This window comes from Lissotriton vulgaris, chromosome 3_1, assembly GCF_964263255.1.
Source record: "Lissotriton vulgaris chromosome 3_1, aLisVul1.2, whole genome shotgun sequence".
Classification (NCBI taxonomy): domain Eukaryota; kingdom Metazoa; phylum Chordata; class Amphibia; order Caudata; family Salamandridae; genus Lissotriton; species Lissotriton vulgaris.
This window is the reverse complement of record NC_141689.1, coordinates 1,082,180,283-1,082,203,388: the sequence shown is the minus strand read 5'-3', so window position 1 is coordinate 1,082,203,388 and position 23,106 is coordinate 1,082,180,283. Positions and strand designations below refer to the sequence as shown.

Genomic DNA, 23,106 nt, shown 5'->3' with positions numbered 1-23,106 from the left:
AAAAGTAGGCTAAGGGTGGAGGCAAAACGTAAAGGTAAGGGACCCAAGAGTTGGTTTGATAACGCATGCACCAGGGCGTTGAAAAATCTAAAACAGGCAGTACACAGATGCCCCAGGGATATAGGTGAAATAAGAGAGTGCAGGTCCGTATATAATCAGGCCCTGAAAGTAAGGAAAACTGCGCTAAATAAGGAGGTAATAGATTCCCTCTGCGAGGTCTCAAAATCTAAAGATTCCGCCGCATTTTGGAAAGTAATTAACACCCCTTTCCCATACGAAACCCACACGGCGCGAATCGAGATCGTAATAGATGAGGATAAATGGGTAGATCATTTCTCCAATCTTTATAAGGCATAGGAAGATATCCATAGTGGAGGTCCTAATATTAATTTGGATTTACAACAAAGTTATAACTTGGTTGTAACACTCGATGAGGTACTTCTTGCCTTGAGATCCACCAAAGGCGGTAAGGCTGCTGGACCTGATGGGATTCCTGCAGACATATTTAAAGTTAATACTGAAATCTGGGGACCAATGTTGGTACAACTTTTTAATGCAGCTCTCTCAAGGGGCCTGAAAGAATCCTGGTTCACCTCTGTCATCGTCCCGATTTACAAGAAGGGGGACAGGAACAGTTGTGCCTGTTACAGACCAATCTCCCTCCTTGACTCATCAATAAAAATCCTGGGACGTATTGTGTTGGCAAAACTCCAAAGCTGGGCAGAGGAAAATGATATCAGTGATTTGCAATTCGGTTTTCAAAAAGGGATTGGCACAATTGAGCAAGGCCTAAATTTAATGCTCTTGCAGCACAAATATATAAGGATAAAATCGGAACGCTTGTATTTTACTTTTGTGGACCTTTCATCAGCGTTCGATTGTGTATCACACTTTAAATTGTGGGCAATAATGAAAGGTTTGGGAGTGGACAATAACATCATCTGTTTCCTGAGGGAACTCTACAGTGGAGCCACAGCTTCTGTTCGCTACGGTAGGGGGGGCGAATGCTCCAGACAATTCAGTGTGGGCCGCGGAGTGCGGCAAGGTTGCGTATTGGCACCTTTCTTATTTCTCCTTTACATCAATGGGCTCGAGCATCACCTGCTGCAGGAGTGCAGGGATATGCCCAGGGTGGGGAGGAGGGCAATCCCTGCGCTCATGTACGCGGATGATGCCGTGCTTATGGCACGCACTCCTCGGGCTCTGCAAAAACTAGTAGTTACTTTTGAGAAATTCATGCTGAATCTAGATTTACTAGTAAACTGTAGTAAGACTTTTACAATGAACTGTGGTCCAAAATCAGGTAAACCGACGAAGCGGATGTTTTTAAACAATGTGCCACTGGATAACACCCCAACCTTTTCTTATTTGGGTATTTTATTCCATGAGTCAGGTTCTTGGACAAGCGCAATTAAGGCTAGAACCCTTTTATTTATGAAAACGATCATGGCCCTACAGAATTTTGTCAGAAAACTGGGCAGGAAGCCGATAAAAGAAATGTTAACCATATATAAAGCTACATGCTTGTCTGTGGCTATGTATGGCTCAGGTTTGTGGGGATACGCAAATGTAGATCAAATCCAGGTGGTAGAGAACAAATTTTTGAGGGGAGTCCTTGCAGTTTCACAGTGTGCTGCCACATTTAACTGTCACGCTGAACTTGGCCAACCTTACATAACGGACATTATCAAAATTCAACCTATCCTATTGTGGCATAGGGTATGGACCACAAATGAATGCGTTATGAATCGGGCCCTGTTACAGGACACCCTCAGTTTGGATCATGTGGACAGAGCAGAATGGCTGGGATATGTAAAGTGTTTCCTGACCGAGATTGGATGCTATTCCTATTATTCGGACCCATCTTCAATGGATAGCATTTCTAGGAGTACACTAAAAACCATTTGCCTGGACCATCTTGTGGATAAGAGGAAGAGAGTCGAAATTTTGAAACTTTCAGTGCACTCCCACCTTCCTACTCTCTGTGAGACTAATTCTGTACAACCATATTTATCCCTGCCCATGACAAACTATGATCGCTTTCTTTTAACTCGTTTTAGATTTTGTATATTTTTTAGATTAGTGTCTTTTTCAAGCATGAACTCATGGAATCACATATTGCCCACTTGTTTGTGTGATGGTATGTCACAACAATCAGATATTCATATCCTTTTTTTCTGCAGATTTTATAGTGCCTCCCGTAGAAAAATTATTGTCCCTTTCTTAAAAGAAATGAATTTAACCAGATGCCGCCCAGCTTTTTTAGAAGTCCAGAAAATGGATACGGTTTTAACTGTTACTGTGGTTTTAAATTATTTAAAAAGTGTTTTTAAATTAAGGAAACAAATGATAACTGAAATGGCTTAGATTTCCTATTGATCTACCTCACTGTACTGACAATTATGAGACGTAATTATTGTAATTATTGTAATCATTGTAATTTGTTCTATGTCTGCTACTTTTATGGTAATTTGTTTTCAACCGAATAAAGTTTAATGAACTGAACTGAGTGCCCCACCAGTCTTATGTAGGATGCGGAATCGGCTCTTTTAACAGCCCAAATGTCCGTTCAATGCAATTTCTAGTGCGAATGTGTGCAGCATTGTAACGCCGTTGCTGTGGTGTGGCAGGGTTGAGGTATGGGGTGAGGAGGTACTCACGGAGGCTGTAGGCGTTGTCACCTAAATGAAAGGAGCAGAGGGTCAGTGCCTGTTATGCGCAGCTACATGGTCTCGACGTACTGTTTGTGGGCATGTGTACTTACCTAGGAGGTGTCCTTCGCCAAAGTCACCCCAGGTCAGGCGTGTGTGCATGCCGCTGTGCCGGAATATGAAGGAATCATGCGTGCTCCCCGGGTATTGTGCCACTATGTCGGTGATGATTGTCTTTGCGTTGCAGACCATCTGGATGTTCAGTGAGTGGTAGGACTTGCGGTTTCGGTACATGTATTCTGTCTCAGCAGGTGGGCAGATGTGGATGTGGGTACAGTCAATGCATCCAATTACATGGGGGAATTGCGAAATGTTGTAAAATTGTAGCTTTGTTTGATTCAAGTGATGTTGGGTGGTTGGGAATGTAATGTAATGATGTATCCGGGTCAGCATGGCGTCCAGCAAACTCCTTAGGTAGCGGGACAGTGTGCTCTGGTAGATCCGTCCTGCAACTGCAACTATCCCCTGGAAGCTACCGGAGGCCAGGAGGTGCAGGCAGCACAAGACCTGGACATGGGTGGGCACGGCATTGGTCCTCCTTGTTGGGTGCTGCATCAGGGGGTCAAGGTCCCGGATGAGCTTTGTAATCATTGCCCCATTCAGCCTGTACTTCGAGTAAATGTCCTCCTCAGTCTGGCCCAGGAGTGTGATCCGCTGCCGGAAAATGCGCTCCTGCGTCTGTTCCTGGCTGCAGCCTGGAGCCTTCGCCGCCTTACCACAATGTAGAGTCCTGGCATTGTGAATGTCCTCATGCTCCTACTGTGTCTCCTTAAGTGTGTTTGTTCAGCCCCACACCTGTATCTAGTTTAAATTCTTTTTTTTTTGTTTTAACTTTATGGTTACTACCAGGTTTGAGTTCTCCTTAAATTGCGCCTCGCAATTTGCGATTTTGAGCTTTTTCGCTAATTGCGATTTTTCATGCATTTGGTTTGCGTTTTTTTTTTGCGATTTCCCAAATGAATTTGCAGAATCAGTAGAAAATCGCTATTTCAGAATCGCAAAGGGGGTTCCACCTTGATTCTGCGATTTTATTTGCCAAGTCAAAAAATTTATTTTGCTATTTTGCAATTTGGTTATTTTTCATTTCATGAATTGCGGTTCATGGAATTGCGATCGCAATAGCTGTTTCGCAACTATTGGGATCGCAATTTGTGTTGATGAATCTATGCAATAGAGACTTAAAATAGAAATACATTTAAATATATTGGTCAAAATTATAAATAGAGATAACTGTCACTTGACTGTTTCTCACAAGGATGCTTTTTTTGTTTATAACATTAAAACTATTAATATTGAAGTCACACTTTGAAAATATTTTGAAAGAGTACCTGTGTCTTTATGGGTGTTCTATGAATTTCAGAGTATGAAGGAAGGCCCAGAATTACTAAGCCCTTGCGTTGCCATAGCGTCACGCAAGTTAACACAAGGACTTAATTGATGTTTACTTACTGTGCCACGCAAAGCAACCTTACATGGCTCTGTGTGGCTTACTAAATCCAGAGTAACACAAGGGAGCACAAATCACTACCTTGCATTACTCTGTATTGCGAAGGCGTTTCCTAAATGGAGTGTGGGGGTTCCAACACATCCACCCATGTATTTTGATGCATTTCCAGATTTGCTAAAGGTGGTAAACCTGGGAGTGAATCAAAATGCCACACAATCCCCACACATTCGTAATGTGGAGAAATATATCTATTTATCCTACTTATTTCCTCATATTTGTGCTGCATTCTGCAACACACATAGAAAGAGGAAATGCCTCTGAGGAATGTTTTTGTGCAGTAAGGTGTTCCTTTCTGCACCATAACAATACTGGCTGTAATGCAGGCCCTGTTGCAACATGGCACAAGAAAGCTTGCAATGGCTCTAAGCAGTACTCAGTGTGGCAGCGCAGAAAGAGAGCAAGAATGTGCCATTTCTTAGTAAGTATGGCACATCCTTGCTCTCTCCATTTGACGCAGCACAGCAACTTGTCTTGCTGCATTGGGTTGCATCAAATGTTAGTACATCTGGGTCAGTATGTCTTCTGTGTGTCCTTTTAATTGTTCTGGTTAAAATAATAACCTTGTCTTTACATCCTGTCTCCATCACTACCAAGAGGTTGCATAAATGCCCAGAGCGGAGGTGTTAAAACGTAATAAAGTGGAAATCTGGGGATGGTCCAAGTACAATTGAGCGGTGCCTTCACAAGTCAATTATAATATTACTTGATGCATTGGTAGTACAATCCTGGGAAATAATAGTTCTTTCCAATTATTCACCTGTCGAGCTAATTGGCAGGTCAAAAGGACTTGTCCCAGATCTGTCACCTGCTAGAAATGTGGGGTGATGCAATGGGTCGAGTATTGTCTCACTGATAAATGAAATCTTTTAATCACTCTGAAACCCTGGTAATTACACTAGGACCATTTAGATGCTTTTCACTTATCTGCTCTATTACACCAGGGACCTACTATATTTACTACAACCTGTACAGCTAGTGCAAGGCCATGAACACAGATAGATATTGAGCAATGCCTGTTTCAACCTTACTAGGCTTCATTGATGTAACGCATTTTGAGTAGCTATGGCATAGCTAGCTCAGAAACCATGCCACATACTGTAGCTGAAAAAAAGTAGATTTTTCATTACTTTATTTGTCCTATTTGACATGGGGACTTTTGATGTGAGGAAATAGGGTGTATTAAATGGTTTGGTTGTGCATCCTCATCCTGTAATACACTTACAGACCCCTTTAGGACCCTTAGGTTTTGTCTGTCAAACCCTCAGCTCAACCCTGGGTAGCTGTGGCACTGAGCAGCAAGGCTTACACAGAGGAACTAGTGTAAAGCATTTGAACAGCACCAACACAATTGAGGAAGAAATAGATAAAACACTCAAGAAATCCAACACCAATTCATACAAATTCTATTCTAGATACAATTACATAACGCATGGCAACCCATAGGCCTCCCAGCCCTGGCAGTGCAGCTATAGAGAAGAAATTTACGAAAATGCGGTCTGGAACAACCAGGTTTTTAATCCCTTGCAGAAGTGAAGTTCCTTATCGAGAACTCGAGGAGAGAATGGGAGGGTGTTCCACAGTTTAGATTCATTGACTGTAAAAGATACCCCCTGCTTTTACCCCGTGCGCCCCCCCCCCCCAAATGAGTGCTGGTGACCATCACCAGCTCAAACGAAGCACTGCCATGAAGTCCATGCTGTATTGTAGAATACATTTTCTATTTCTATTACTAGTAAACAATAATATGTACAATTACTATACGGATGTAGGGATCTGCATCGACATGCAATTTTTCCATTTACAATGATTTGGCTTAGATGAAGCCTTTGTCAAACTATTTCTTCTATATGCAAATTGTGTCTACTGAAATAGTGATATCTGTATTACATTTGTTTTCAGAAATCAATTAACATCCTTATTGAAGACTTACAACTGCTATTATGAGGATCAGAAAAACATGCAACTTACTTATGAACAGGTATGAGTCCTACTCCTAGGAAAAGGCAATAATTCATTAATTTTATGATGCATACTTTAAGGTGGATCCCTAGTAAAATTAATATTTTTGTCAACATTTATGAAAAGAATACGTAATATATAGGCCTCAATGTTAGACTGAAAATAGATATTTATTTTTAATTAGTGGTGTAATTTTTAACAGGCTTGATACATTGCACTGCATCATTTATTTACTGCGATTCGACCTACCCCCTCCATAAGGGAGAATAAATACCCTTCATTCCCTGTTGGCACAGATTCAGACAATGATTGCAAAGTGGGTGATGAGATTGGGCAACCATACCACGAAGAGAATTAGTAAAATGACCTACATGAAGATAGTGGCCTTGATAACGTCCCTGAGTTGGGGCTCCAATCACCCCCTGGTCCTGCCACTTAAGGGAGCGCCTCTCACGCCCTGGTGATACGCAGGGCAACCAAAGTTCTACAGCTCTTCACCTTGAAAGTCACAACCAATGTAATGACAGACGTCCTCCAGTGGGAGCAAACGTCCACTGAGCCCTTCTTGCCATTCGATGATTCATTTATGGATACCTTGTGGAATACTTGGGCCAAGCCTTCCTCTAGCTCCACTAGTAAACCGCCAGATCATAAGACACCACTTCCCTGGGGGACCCTGCATTTTCATCTCAGCACCCCTCCCCTGAAAGCACGGTGGTACAAGCCTCTAAAAGCCAGACAAACCCAAGAACCTTTCCAACTTCTCCCTGAGAGAAATTGAGTTGTTGCTTGAAGGGGATGTGAGCCCTTCTCGAGCAACAGCCACAATCCTTGCCAGGGTGAAACACAAAAAGTCACTAAGTGAACCTGTGCTTAGCCCTTTGGTAGCTTCGCACAAAAGCAGTCCGGTTTAACTTAGAGGCAATGCGTAAAGTATCTCATACCAATTTAGAAAACTCGAGCACATTTTTATCAATTATTTTACACTAAAATGACAATAATCCAATCAGTAGAACGGGAGTTATGAGTTTAAAAAATTTAAAATGGTAAATAGCACTTCAAAGATCAAAGGACCAACCGCAGTGTCTAGTTGCACGAGACTGGAGCAGAGTTGAAAGTTATGACTGCCCACGATGGAGCGCAGTTCGGATACACAAAGTGGACTGGGTCTGCTCTTCACTTACCCTTCAGACTCAGAAGGCATTTTGAAGAAAAATGTCTGAGAAGGCAAAGTTCAATGGGGCAAGAGAGCCAGTGGTGTCTGAGCAGGGGGGCATCATTGTCTACAGCTGCTGGACAAAGTTGTGGTGAAGATTTCTACATTCAGACTTAGGACCTGTATTAGATCTTGGTGGATGGGTTACTCCATCACAACGGTGATGGATATCCGGTCCGCTAAAATATAAATCCCATAGTATATAATGGGATTTATATTTCATCTGATGAGATGTCCATCACAGTTGTGATTAGTATCCCATCCGCCACGATCTAAATCAAGCCATTAGTCTCTTTTGTGGAGGTCAGAAATCTCCAGCCGGATGAAGCTTCAGGTTATAGCCAGCGAAGGCTCCACCAGGCCAGATACCCCTATTGCAATAAGCCACTGCACTGAAGTTGCTGCTGCGTGGAAGAACTTAGTGGGAGGTGCCACAAAGTCAGGTTCGACGCAGATGAACCTTGGGCGGATCGGTGAGCAGATAAGTTTCAGTCTTGGGTCTTAGAGCACTTTCCCAAGTTTTGGATTTTGGATATCTGGGTACCTTCAGCACCACTTCCAAGGGTCCAGGACTGGAAGGCACCATTTGGAGGCTAGGACTCACTCAGGCTGGGTCCTGGTGCGGGTTCCAGATGTTTCAAGCCTTTTCTGTCCCTGATGTTCTGATCAGAGGTCAGCCAATTGGTCCTTGGAGTCATACTGGAAGCCTTCGGTTCAAGCAGGAGAGCAAGTCTCAAGTAGAAGGGCAGTCCTCTGAGGGCACCGGGTAAGCTACCTCTTGCTCAGAAGATCAGTGCTCTGAAATACAAAGCAGACCTCCGGCAGCCAAGCAGTCCTCTGAGAGTCATTTCACAGGTCCAGAAGTGAACTAAAAAGTGGGTCTGAGGGTCCTAATTTTATACCTGATGAAGTGAAAGAAACTTCTTGAGTTTTTCCCCCACAGTGTTTGAAATTTCCTGCATCCCTGTGCTGGGCTCAGGCTGTCTGTAGCCATAATAGTCTAGTGTGAAGTTATTTGTGTGTGAGTTGAAGCAGTGCCTTTAAAGTGCAAGTGGGGAGATGCACAGCTCTGTTCCCACATCTTGCCAGGATAGTGCATCCTGCCAACACCCAGGACCGGATTTACAAAAGTAAACGTGCACTGTTTACAATTGTTTGCTTCCCAAAGGGATTTATGAGTAGGACATTTACAAATGTGGAGTCTCTATGTTTAAAAACATAGGGTTTCAGTTAGAGCTCTTAATCGCCTGCTGAACTAAAAACGGCAAGGAGTTTGGATTTTTATTAACCGTTTAAAGAGAGAAACTAAATCTATCAAACTAAGTGGAACCAATGCCATGGCTGAAAATTGGGTCATGTACATCAGCACCCTTTGCAAATCTAAACCAGATCGTTTCAACTCGCCTACCTGTCACCTCAAACCTAGTATAGCAAAGAGATAACCTTAGACTGCTGAAGCACAAGGTTTTTTTTTTAATACTGTATTTTTTAGTTATAGAATAATAGTCACATTGCATTACAAACAGCCATCTTACATATCTGTTAATAAGAAATGTGCCTGTAAGGGGATTTGTTTGTTAGAAACTAATCACAGAATATAGACCTAGTTTCTGCTTATAGATTGTGGTCTATCCAAATTAATTGGCATCTGTTTAAAATTATTAGTGTCATAGTATTCGAGACTAGAACATTATTTACACTGGATACAAAAAAGAGCTACACGGGAAATTTGTTTCATAGAAAAATTATTCTTTATATTATTTTCTTTAAGGGTACTGTTCAGCATTAAAAATTAATCATATAAACAATTACAAATGAATAGGAATTAGACAAATCACTCCATTAATCCATCTGTATTCAAGTCCAATCTATTAAAGATTTATACCAACGACTCCTATGTTACAACAAAAAGAGATGCCGTTGTTCAGATTTGATCAAAACAAAGAAGATATGGACAATAAAGTTGACGTTTCGGTCCTATATTTGTTGACTCCTTAAGACCATCTTCAGGACAACCAATCTTAAAATAAAGATGAGACCCCCTGCGAAAGATACAATATGGACATTATCTTCAATACATATTTTAATCTACAGAATTTTTACACCTGTGTGCTTCAAAAGCTCATATAAAACTCTTAGTTCACCTTTTATTTTGCTGTTTTTAAGCTGCAACAACATGCTTTTATCTGGTTGACTTCAGAATACTTATTCGACTGATAAAAAACTGTACTATCTAAATAAGATACTTAATCATAAACAGTTCTGAGTCTTCAAAAAATGATGCAGACTAAATATCATATCTTATACTGTTATCAATTGCATTTACTGTTACTTGTATACCTGGTCAGTTCTGCTTGAAATCTTGAACTGGCGTTTTTTTTAGGCAAAGCGAGATCAGTAAATAGAAGCTAGCATTCATCTAAAGGGAATGAAATGCTGTCTCCACAGATATCCAATCTGACTGCCAAAAGGGTGAACAAATATTTCAACCTTAAGCCTGCGTGAGTCATACAAATACCAGGTTAAGGTAAGAATTTTCAATACATCAAAGATAGGGAAAAACAGGTTAAATAGTCAAACAGCATAGCTGCAATGTTAGCAGTAATAGAGATTAAGCCAACAAGAAACATGGAATTTGCTCTCTCTATAGGTCTTTTGTGGTGAAGACTGTGGCAAAATTTGGATTTTCCTAAAAAAAACGCCAGTTCAAGAATTCAAGCAGAACTGACCAGTTATACAAGTAACAGTAAATGCAATTGATAACAGTATAAGATATGACATTTAGTCTGCATCATTTTTTGAGACTCAGAACTATTTATGATTAAGTATCTTGTTTAGATAGTACTGTTTTTTATCAGTTGAATAAGTAATCTGAAGTCAACCAGATAAAAGCATGTTGTTGCAGCTTAAAAACAGCAAAATAAAAGGTGAACTAAGAGTTTTATATTAGCTTTTGAAGCACATGGGTGTAAAAATTCTGTAGATTGAAATATGTATTGAAGATAACAATGTCCATATTGTATCTTTCGCAGGGGGTCTCATCTTTATTTTAAGATTGGTTGTCCTGAAGATGGTCTTAAGGAGCCAACAAATATAAGACCGAAATGTCGACTTTATTGTCCATATCTTCTTTGTTTTGATCAAATCTGAACAACGGCATCTCTTTTTGTTATAACATAAAAGTCGTTGTTATAAATCTTGAATAGATTGGACTTGAATACAGATGGATTAATGGAGTGATCTGTCTAACTCCTGTTCATTTGTAATTGTTTATATGATTAATTTTTAATGCTGAACAGTACCCTTAAAGAAAATAATATAAAGAATCATTTTTCTATTAAACACATTTCCCGTGTAGCTCTTTTTTGTATCCAGTGTAATTTATTCTCTAGTCTTGAATACTAAGACACTAATAATTTTAAACAGATGCCAATTAATTTAGATAGACCACAATATATAAGAAAAACCTAGGTCTATATTCTGTGATTAGTTTCTAACAAACAAATCCCCTTGCAGGCACATTTGTTATTAACATATATCAGCCCAAGCTCGCAAGGGTATATTGGGTCACCAATATGAAAAAAACAAGGACCCCCTGGGTAATGGTTACTTAAAACTCCTAGGGCAGGGTAAATGAAGTGTGTGTAAAAAATTCCTAGGCAATCTTAATAGTCGACAATAAATATTATGAACCCCGTGGTGATAGGAACAGACAGACGGTTAAGAATAATGTGAAAATACATAAATAAAATTAAACATGTTTTTAATATACTTAATAAAAATCATATAAGGAACAACAAAGTTCAAGTTATGACAGTACAATACAATTATATGGAATTAGTACATCCAATAACACAATATACAATCTTTATACATATAAAAAAGACACCATGTGATAATCAGTGGTGCCCACAAAGAAGATGAAGCAGTACTGCTTCATCTTCTTTGTGGGCACCACTGATTATCACATGGTGTCTTTTTTATATGTATAAAGATTGCATATTGTGTTATTGGATGTACTAATTCCATATAATTTTATTGTACTGTCATATAACTTGAACTTTGTTGTTCCTTATATGATTTTTATTAAGTATATTAAAAACATGTTTAATTTTATTTATGTATTTTCACATTATTCTTAACCGTCTGTCTGTTCCTATCACCACGGGTTCATATTATTTGTTGTCGACTATTAAGATTGCCTAGGAATTTTTTACACACACTATATTGGGTCACCCACTTTTTTTTTACCATCTTACATATCTAGAAAATCGTGCTTGACAGGTACATACATAGTAATGAGCGTTATGGTGTTCTACAACATGGTCCATACCAGTACTGGGGTAATCCAGCCCCACCCTCCATCCCCCACACTTCGTCACCCATCTCAGAATAAGGATCTCAGCTAGCGGCATCTCCATATGTAGCAATGGAACATGGCATAAGCAAACCTTCCCAGTCCGAAAGGGAAGTCATTGCATTAGTAAAACAAAAGGCATCCCCTCAGCCCACCCCCTCAGGCACCACCCCAGCATCCACCTGCGAGGCAGAGGCCCGCCTGGCCCTCTCAAATTAGGATCTCAGTGGCCCCCAAATGTCACGCGACCGCGGCGTAACCAGCATTAGACCAGCGTATATTTCAGTATTGGTGTTGCTATGCGCCAGGCTTCCCAGCCAATCCTGCAGTTTAGGAGTAGACTTCCTGCCCCAGTGTAGGGCCACCTCCCGTTTGGCTAACAGCAGCACCAATGATGCAAGCTTCCTAACTTTCTTAGGAATCTGTATAGTGTACCCTAACAGGGCAATCTCGGGAAAGGGGACCACTGGGAGTCCGATTATCTTCCCCAGGGTCACGTGCACCTCCGACCAATAGGATTGCAAATGGGGGCATGACCATACTAAATGTATAAAATCAGCGTGTGGCGCGTTACATTTCATGCAAGTGTGTGGGCGTTCAGCATCTATCCTGTGTGCCAAAGCTGGGGTAAAGTAAGCACGGCGGAGAAATTTAAAATGTAACAGCCTTTGTCGACTATTAAGTTAAATGACCTTGGTGGCCTCGCAGCATTTGGCCCACTGCTCATCCATGATGGTGCACCCAGTGTCCTCTTCCCAGGCCTGTCTGAGGCTGGAGTCGCTTGCCGGTATCATTCCAGCGCAGGCCTTGTACATTTTAGAGATAAGGTGCGTACTGCCGGGGGTCTCCAACACCAGTGTGAGTGGAGGGAAAGAGTCAGGCTCAGTTGGGTATGTGGGGAAGGTGGGCACAGGGAAGACTTCATGCGGCTCAGAAGGAATCTCGACATGAAGTTGCAATCGGTGAACCGGGCGTCCTTGTCTAGTGAGAAAACATGGCCCCCTGGGAACAAATCTCCCACATTTTAGTAATATCCAGCGTAGTCAATGTATTCTGTACTAGTCTCTCCCCCGTGAGCGGGAACCATCTGGCATTGGGTAAGGGCAGGGCAGAGGAGCATAAGTGTGGGGCGCACATACGCTTTTTCAGCTTACTCCACACCTAGACAGTTGTGGACACCGCCTGTAAATCGTGTTTGTCACGCGGAAAGCCCATGGGAAGCACTTCGCATAATTTGTCAGGGAGTACCAGGTCCGCCCCTGGTCTTAGGAAGGGTATGCGTGCATCAGGGTGAAACTAAGCAAACGCATAGTGGCATTGCGCTACCAGATAATAGAGATGGAAATCCGGCACATTGAAACCGCCCCTTTCGTATGGCAGTGTCATTGTTGTCCTGCAAACTCGCGATCGCCTCCCACCCCATACCAGCCTGGTTGTGAGTGTCTGCAAGGTGCAGAAGAATCCATCAGAGAGGGGTATCAGGATTTTATTACAGAGGTATAAAATTTGGGAAGTAATACCATTTTCAATATGGCTACCCAATCGCAGCCATCGTTCGACCTGGTCTTCCACCTTTTGAAAAGTATGCCCGTAATTCAAGCGAATGATTTGAGTGGTGTCTAGATGAGTATGTATACCAAGATACTTTACCAAATTCTAGCACCGTTCTAGAGGAAATTTGCATTCCCATTGAGTAGTGCTTGTTGTAAGCGAGAAAATGATTGATTTGTACCAATTTATACCAAGTCCTGAAAACCATACAAAACGGATGATCTCCCGGATAAGAGGGGACATGTTGATGTTGGGCTCCCGAATGTAAAGGATGGTGTCGTCGGCATATAGAGAGGCGAGCAAGGGACCAGTATTTAACTGTAGTCCCCTATGTAAATGGCGTTCCTGGAGATGTCTAACCAGTGGGTCCTTGGCTAGGATGAACAAAAGTGGAGACAGGGGGCAGCCCTGGCTGGTCCCGCGGTATAGCCGAAATGGCCTAGATAGGGTGCCGTTCAGCCGAAGACGCGCCAATGGCTGACTATATAACAAGGAGACCGTTGAGATGAAACCATAAGGCAGACCCATCTGTTGCATCACTTCCACAAGGAAAGGCCACTATAAAGAATCTAACGCCTTTTTGGCATCCAATGGCACTGCGGTCGCAGGGACTTCGGGCTGTATTCTGTGCAGAACAGCGAACAACGTGCGTAGATTCAGGGATGTGGAATGCCGGGGTACGAAACCAGACTGCATCTGATAAATTATATATTTCATTAGTTGTGAAAGTTTATTGGCTAGTACTTTGGCTAGGATTTTGTAGTCCAGATTTGATGCGGACAATGGTCAATAGGAACCGCATTGTTTATGGTCCTTGCCGGCTTTTGGGAGAAGTATTATTACGGCTTCCCGCAACATGGGGGGAGAACTTGCTTCTCCAGTGCCTCCACATAAACCTCGATTAACTGAGGGCCCAATATGCCCTTAAATGCTTTATAAAAGTCCCCAGTAAAGCCTTCAAGCCCTGGGGAAGAGGAACTTTGCAGGGTGTCTATTGCCAGTTCTACATCTGTGACTGATATGGGCTCACCTATAAAGTCGAGCATGTACTTTTCCAGGAACACCAGCGCAATCTCATCTAAATAGGCAGGCTGGGCAGCGCCGTCCGAGTCAGCCCGTGCGGAGTATAATGTGGTATAGTAGTCCAGGAACCCATCTCCAATGGCTGAGATAGTGGACAACGTGGCACCGGAGGCAGAGTGTAACTCAGTAATGTAGGATTTGCTGTAGGGTGGTCTCAGCATTTGTGCCAGTACTCTGCCAGGACGTTCGCCCTTTGCCGTACCTATGTGCCGCCTGATATTTCCCCATATATAGTATCTCCCTTTCTGCCGTGTCTCTGTACACTGTCAGTAGGGCGAGTCTTTCCGCCTGGTCATTTGGATTCGGGAGGGAAGCAAGGCGCGCTTCTAGTCTGGAAATATCTTGTTCAATGTTGGCCAAAGTGTTACGGAGATCCCGGAGTACTCCATCTTGTTTAGAGATGCATACCCCCCGAATGACTGCCTGGAAGCCCTCCCACAGTACCGCTGCCATGTCAACCGAGCCAGTGTTTATTTCGAAATAATCCTCTATCGCCTCATGCACCTCCGCCTTAAACACTTCATCCAGGAGGGCCCAACTGGGAAATCGCCATTGCCTTTCATAACCCTCTGGGCGCGGGAGCAGTAAGTGCAGGGTCACTGGGGAGTGGTCTGAATACGTGCTGGGAAGTGAGGAAAGGGAACTGTACCAATCCACAATGCAGGGAGAGAGGAGCCAGTAATCTATCCTTGACCAGGTGCCTTGTGGGTCAGAGAAATGAGTGTAGTTGGTGAGTGTGGGATTGCGCTGTTGCCAGATGTCAATCAGTGAGTAATGTGCGCCGAGAGTCTTAAGGGCTCGCCACGCCTGTGGTTTAGTGTCTGGTGCTTTAGATGAACTGTCCAAAGTCGGGTTCATTAATAAATGTAGGTCCCCCCCCTAGAAGTAACGCCCAAGGTTCATGCTTTGCAATCCGGGCATTCAGGTCGTGAAAGAAATATGGGTCGTCAATGTTACGAGCGTATATGTTGACCAAGGTAACTTTATGGCCGTACAGGGTTTCCATGACTATTACAAATCTGCCCACCAGTTCACGGGTCACATCTTTAAGAGTGAAGGGGATCCTCTTATGTATCAGTATAGCTGTGCCTCTAGCATAATAACTATAATTGGCAAAATATCTATGTGTGCCCCAGCTGGCGCCAAATTGAGCAGAATCTGTGGGGGGGGGGGAGGTGTGTCTCCTGTAAGTATATTATGTCAACCGTGTGTCGAAGGAGGTAGTAAATCACCTGGCGCCATTTACGAGTATTATTAAGGCCCTGGACATTTCAGGTCATAAGGGTAAGGGCTGAAGACCCCTGCACATTACCTAATCAAGAGACATTGAGTATTTGTGAGAACATAGTCCTGTCAAGACTGAAATGTGACAGAAACACAGAAAGCAATGTGAAAGTAAGGTGTAAGTTATAACATTCGTGGTTTTTGAACTTCCCCAAACCCCCCCCCCGCCCCCCACCCAGCCACCTACCAACCCTAAGGTGGCCCACCGCTAACAAGATAATGCGCTTGTGAATCATAATGATCGCCAGGCAACTAGTTGAGGTCCAATAAATGGGCCTCAAAAGGTAAGAAACTAACTGTGCGGATATACTAGAGGGGGGTGGCAGCCCAGCATCCAGCTGGCCTAATGCCGTAACAGTATGAAATATCAAATCAAACAACACAATTCCCCAATTAAACAATATAAATCACATATGGTGATGCGAGGTACCCTCATTCATCATCAGTGTTCGAAAATAGGTCCGCACTAGCGTCAGAGCCACTATGATGAGGGGAAGCATGCACACTCCATGCCGAGTTCTGTGAGTTATGTGTCTTGTGCATGCGGCAAAATTCCTGAGCCTATGTAGGGGTGTCAAATATTCTCGATCTGCCGCCCACATCCACCTTCAGTCTCGCGGGGCTCAGCATGCCGTATTTGAGTCCAAGATTCCGCAACGTAGCCTTAACCCCCAAGAATTTACGTCGTGCCTCCTGTACCATTGGAGTGAAGTCTGGGTAGAATGCCAGTTGGACCCCTGCCATTAAATCGTGCTGCATTCTTGCTTCAGTCGGAGTGACGCGTCTCGTTCCCTAAAGTTCAGCAGGCGTGCTATGATGGGCCTAGGGGGGAGGACTGGATTTGGCCGAGTAATCAAAGACCTATGAGCCCGCTCAACAACAAAGCCAGGTGTAAATGCCTCACTCCCAAACAAATCTGTAAGTAGGTTCTTCTCGACAAAGAGGTCCATTCGGCCTGTTGACGTCGTCTCCGGAACCCCCATTATGCAGACGTTGTTGCGACGTCCACGTGCCTCCAAATCCTCATTTTTTATAGTCACTTCTTTGAGTAAACGTTCACCCCTCTCCAACCGTTTCAGTGATTGCGCTGATCCGTCCTCCACGTCAGAGACACGAGCCTCTGCAACGTCGAGGCATCTGTCGTGACCCTGCAGTTTTGGCGCCCAGCAATGCGATTGTCTGGTCTAGGGAGCGGGAGTCTAGCGCCTTAAACTTCACCTTCATTTCCAGCAGCAATGAGGTGACGGAGGCCTCTGAGGCCTCAGAAGGCGCAGTGGGGGGACCCTTTTCAGCCATGCCTGCGCTGTGTGATGCCATGCTGTCGCTCACTGGTTCAAAAGGCAAGGTTCGCTGTCTTGCGGTCCCTGCGTCCCATACCCTGAATTGAGAGTGGTGGAATGAAGGGGGGGGATCCAGGCAATGTCCAGAAGCCCAGACAGTGGTAGAAATGTCTATTTGTGCAGGCAACAGGCCCCAGAAAGCGTGAGGGAGCAGGATGTAGCCAATGTTAAAGCAGGGTGAGAGCACAGGACCCCAGGTTCAGGCAAGGGAAAATGGCAACATCACTCCCAGGAGACACAGAAGTTGCAGCAGCAGGAAGGGGGAGTCCCATTGCAGGCGAGGTGCTGATGTGAAAGTCCCAGGTGTAACTGAGGGGGCAACACAGTGTAATAGATCTCCTTCAACCACCCCAGGCAGAGCAGCAGCCAACTTATAATGCGGTGGGGGTCCACTATTCCTGTGTCAATGTCAGCCACATTGTTCCTTTCGGGCCCCCAGGAGTCCCCGCGGGCAGATGGAGATGCTCTTCCGCATCAGGACACCGCTGAACGCACGCCCGCCTCCGCTGCGGCCGCCGCAGCGCCAGACCAGCACTCAACCCCCAGTGGATGAGGCCGGATGGCCCAATCCCCTTACGGGCTCGGGAGAACACAGCGTTGGGGGCAGACCGGGACAGCAAGGGAGGGGGGATGGCAACAAATGCAGACCCGACTCACCCGTCCTGACGAGTCGCGGTCCAGCGGAACACTCCAGCGGCAACGGGCAGGCGCCTCACTTTGTGCCCGGGAACACCAGTCGCGGCAGAGCCAGTCCGAACCACACCGCCTTAAGCTCGACGGGCTCCGCCTCAGATGTAAGCCGGCACCCGGCTATCAGCTCGCAGCATGCCGCATTGCCTCCGTCGTCTGGTGCGTAGGTTTTAAGGGCCGAACGAGGGTGCTGCTCAAGGGAAATTGTTCCTCAGGCCCGCTGTACTCCGGAGCTTCACTCGCTGGCGGCCATCTTTGCACCCGGCTCGGCAACGCCCCCTGCTGAAGCACAAAGTTACCAATATTAGTTATCTTCTAATGCCAAAAGAATAGCAACATTGATGTACGAAAAAGCAGAGTCAAGGCCAGACGGCATCCCTTCCTCAGTCTACAAACAAGGCATTGAATGTTGGTCCCGATTGATGTGAAAGCTGCTCAGAATCTGTCTCTTCACCAACTTCATTTCCTCATCCTGGCAAGGATCAATATTGCATCCCATCTACATAAAATGCTCACTGGAGAGCCCTGAGAGATATCCCCTTATAGCTCTCCTGAATGTTAAAGTGAAATACTGCGCCTCCTTACTACTAGGAGATTTGGATTCATGGACAAACTTGAAAAAGCTGATCCCCCTTCAACCAAGTAGGCTTTAGGCCCAGGTTGGGTACCACTGACAATCTACTGCCCATCAGGATGCTGGTGGCAAAGCAGATAAGGAAAGAAAACGCTTCTGTACTGTTGCTTTGTAGATTACAGCAACGCCTTCAACCATGTTAATCGTCAGCTCCTCTGGACAAAGCTCAGAAAGACTGGGACATTCCTGACCCCTTACTCTAGGGTATTCAATTGCTCTATTCTGAAGCTTGGACCAGATTAAAACTGGATAACAACTGTTCAGTTTCCAACAAGATAAAAATAGAACAAAGCGTTAAGCAAGGGTGAATTTTAGCCCCAGCCCTTTTTAATCTGTGCATGTGTGATTTGGCACCTGCACTGGAGTCGATAATCAGAGTGGCACACCAAAATGATTGAATTATCCCATCACTTCCTTGCTCTATGCCGAAGATGATGTCCTCTTAAGCCACACAGCAAAAGGTCTGCAAAGGCTAATTGACTCCTTACAGCAGCACAGCAGTGCAAACGAAATGACGGTGTACTACGAAAAGATGAACATCGTCATTTTTGGCCGGAAGTAGAAAAAAACAGGCACATGGTATCTAAGTAATCACTACCTAACTCCTGCATCAAATTAGAAATATCTGGGATGCTTGCTGGATGACAAAGGTGGACTATTAATTCATTAAAACCCAAAGCTGCTTCCCTAAAATTGCCTTCCACACCATCTACAAAACGAACACAACAGCCTACTTTGGAGCTTCTGCTGAAGATAGTAAACGCCAAACTCATTCCCACCCTAGGGTATGGCCTGGAAGCTTTTCCAGGGAAACGGGGACCTTTTTAAACCAGTCCCAGATTTCCAATTTTAGATCATTGTTTAAGCTCCCTCACTACACCTCTGCAGCCCAGACCAAGCAGGAATTCATGTTGTGTAATCAATCATTCCCACAGAAGGCCAGCTTCCTCAAATATCTGCACTCAGCACGTGCAGCAAACGTTGGCACTCTGAAGAATCTAATCTGGTTGGATGTAGCATCAGGGCTCAACTTAGCACCTCAAAATCCCTAGAAGCTTGCCCTTTCTGATGCCCTGGAGCTTAAAAACGCAGCAACCTTCTGGAACCAAAACCTTCCGATCACCAGCATTTTAAATTTGTTGTAAACAAAGTGCTCCACAAAGAATCATTTCAAAAGGTCAGCTAGACCTTAAGAGCAGAAAGCATGCAGAACTTCTACTAGGGAACTATGATAAAAGAGGAGTACAAAAATAAATCACAGATACATTCTCCCTGTATTATAAAACCATGTTTTTGCTCTATTCAAATGGGCAATTTCTCATTGTTAGACCTGTTTCCCTATGGACAACTCACATCTTCATTAACAAGTGCAACCTTTGTGGATTGATCCAGGAGTTGGTGCCCCATCGGCTCTGCATTTTTCCTGTACTAATAGACAACTGCATAAGATTCCTTTACCATCTACTGATTAAAGAAGGGATTCGAACAAAACAGACAGCTGTGAAGTTTTTTCTGACTGATACTCACCATCAAGTAGTCACTGGAGTGATAACAGTTCTGGACAAAGTGGATAAAATGTTAAGAAATCTACTCCCACCCCCAATCACTTCAAGATTGTAGGGCACTGTTCTTGGAGCATATTGGATAATAAACTTGATCCATGAGCTTGAGTGTGCAATGTTCCTGTTTTTGTTAGTAAATGATGCTGCTTGTAGGCGGCAAGGTTTGTTCAGGCATCATGATGTGGTTACAAGCTGCACCTGCCCATCCCTTCTTGCTGACTTCCCTATCCTACCTTTTTGACACTTCTCCTTTTACACGCAACCTGTGGTAGACAAAGATCATGCAAAACCCCACTATTAATAATTACTGCCTAAGGGCAGCTATTGCATGGGTCACTTTATAAACTAGCCTAGCTCTGCTACCCAGTGAACAACAATAACAAATATACATGCACTATGAGGTGCAGCAGGGTAGCAGGCACTTGTGTAGGGCCCAGCACACATGATCCAACTCGGCTGCTTTCTGGACACTGTTGCATCTGACTTGTTAAAACAGCTGAGTTCTTTATCAGACATCTGTTTGCACTGCCATGTCATATCCTATCCATGGTGTAAGGCCACCTATGAATTGACTATGCCATATATCGAGTTTTTATGTTTTTTATTGTGGTTGCTGAAATAGCTGTGTATTTTGTTAGACATTGATTTATATCCCTAGGTTTCACCCTCTTCATGGCTTAAATCTATTTATGAATGTTCTGTGTCTACCACAAAGTCTTTTATGCCTCATTTTTATGCATGCTGCTAAACATGCTGAGAATTTTGTTAGTCACTCATTTACATCTTCCTTAGCATACCCTATTTGTGGCTTAAACCGATTTAGGAATTGTGTTACCCATGAAGCCTTTATTCCTTTTTATCCATTGTATTAATTTTAATCACAGTTACATTATACTTTTCTCACTTTGATGGACTTGATTATCTAAATAAAGTATTATTAAACTCGAAACTTGACTCGGCTTTTATATCTGCGAGATTCCACTTTCGTTGAGATACTTCACATAAATCCCTTCGTGAATGGCAAACAATTGTAAACTTACACAGACGTGTATGTGTGACTTTGTGAAACGGGGCTCCTATCCCGGTATTGTAGGGCTGTCTGGGATGATTACACAAAAGCCAACTACACCTATTCATGTGACCCAAGAACACTCTGAAGGCACCAAATGGCTAGAACAATGAAATGGCAGTTTTCTAAAAATGTCATTTTCATAATTGTGACTTAAAATACAACTTTTCCAGTAAAGAGGATTTTAAATTACAATTCCTTAGACACCAAACATGAATTCTACCTGCTCCCAAACAAAAGTTATCACTTATTAAATGTAATAAGGTAATCCAATGTTGTCCTATGGAAAATGTGTGCCTCAACTAGTGAAAAATAAATTTGGGAGTTTTTCACTACAAGGACATGTAAGACTTAAAAGTACATGTCTAACTTTTTGAATACAATGTGCCCTGTCAAATGGACTACTTAGGGCCTACCTTAGGAGTTACATATGTAATAAAAATGGAGTTTTAGGCTTAGCAAGGAATATATTTTGCCAAGTCGAAATGAAAGTTTAAACCTGCATACAGGCTGTGATGCCAGGCTTGAGACATGTTAAAAAAGGCTACTTAACCCCTTCAGTGCTGCGCGAATTCCGCTGCGGTGCTGAAGGTTCTTAAGAACCTATGGAACCATGACAGAATGGTTCCGTCATGAGCACAAGCCAACCGACGCTCATGACGGAACAGTTCTGTCATGAGCATGGAAGGGGTTAAGTGGATGGCACAAAAATTGATGCAGGCCTACTAGTAGCATTTAATTTACAGACCCTCAGTACCTGTTGTAACACTCAAATAGGTAGTTTAAAATAAATAAATTAAATGTGCCAAATATGTGTAAATCAATTTTACCATGTTTAAAGGAAAGGGCACAAGCACTTTAGCACTGATTAGCAGTGGTAAAGTGCCATATAGTTCTATGCCCAGCAAAAATTAGTTCAACAACACAGGAGGGGAGACGGCAAAAAGTTAGGGGGGGGAGCTTGCAGAGAGGGCTAAATCCAAAACTTTCCCCTGATAGGGAGTCAAAACTGGTGGAGACGATTGTAAAGAGACCAGCTTAGCTCTTAGATCATTGAATGCCAGCTGCCTCATGGGGCACTCTTCCCACGCCGTTTGGGAATTGGTGGCTCAAGTCCTCCCAGGTGCTCCTGAAGATCTCTCACCTGTCCTCGCCCAGGCTTTATAGGACGGTCATGTCGCAGCCAAGTTCACAATTTGTTGTGGCTGGAACACCACTAATTCCATCAGGCAGGCCATTGGCACTGCCAATCACTGTCACACTTGACTGTGGTCAGTTGTTTTTTGAGGGAATCTCCAGTAGTCCCTCATGGTCATGCCATTTGAAGAGACTAGCCTGTTTGGGGACAAGGCAGATTCCGTTCTAGAGCTGTTTAAGTAGAGTAGGGCCATGGCACACTCCTTGGGCTAATCTGCCCCACCTCACCAGCCCTATCAGCTCTATCGCTCCTTTTATGGCTTTGGCAGAGTTGCTTTATACTGTCAGTTAATCTAATCTCAGCAAAGTGGCCAGCAGATTTGTTTTTGAGGCTATGTTGCCCACCACTCCCGTGTTCAAGGTCAATGGACCGCCCAGTCAACTGCACCCCCTGCAGCTCCACCTATCAATCCCCTTTACCATAACCTTAGTGGAGCACGGCCACCCGGTGGGAGGCAGGATCCTATGATTCTTGCCATGTTGGCGGGCTGTAACATCAGGCATGTGGTTGCTGCAAGTTGTTAGGAAGGGGTGCACCCAATCATACCTGTCCAACCCACCTCACCTTCCACCATCCCCCCAATGACTAACAGCAGACCATCTGTCTATTTTGCAGCAAGACAGACCCTTTTTTGCCAAACGGGCTATTGAGGTTGTGTGTGCACCAGAATTAGACATGGTTGTTATTTCTGATATTTTCCAGTGCCCATGAAGGATGGAGGGATTTGTCCAATTTTAGACCTGTGCCCTCATAACTTCTTCCTTCACAAGAGGGGTTCAGTATGCACATACTGGCCCTTGGCTTGACTGGGCAAAACCAAGGTGACTGGATGGTTTCATTGGACATATAGGATGCCTTTTTACAGGTACCAATCCTTTGGGCCGCTTGGTGCTACCTGCAGTTTGTGCTGGCACGGGAGCATTTCCACTTTATGATACTCCCCTC

At 43.8% G+C, this 23,106-nt stretch overlaps 1 protein-coding gene across 2 annotated transcripts in view; it reads left to right on the top strand.

Moving 5' to 3' along the window:
• Positions 1 to 23,106, top strand: part of RASSF6 (Ras association domain family member 6) — a 312,787-nt gene that overhangs the window by 103,220 nt on the left and 186,461 nt on the right. For both annotated transcript variants that reach the window (XM_086961518.1, XM_086961519.1), the window contains exon 3: positions 6,118 to 6,196. In XM_086961518.1, coding sequence (XP_086817644.1) covers positions 6,118 to 6,196 — 79 coding nt within the window. The remainder of the gene's footprint in view (positions 1 to 6,117; positions 6,197 to 23,106) is intronic.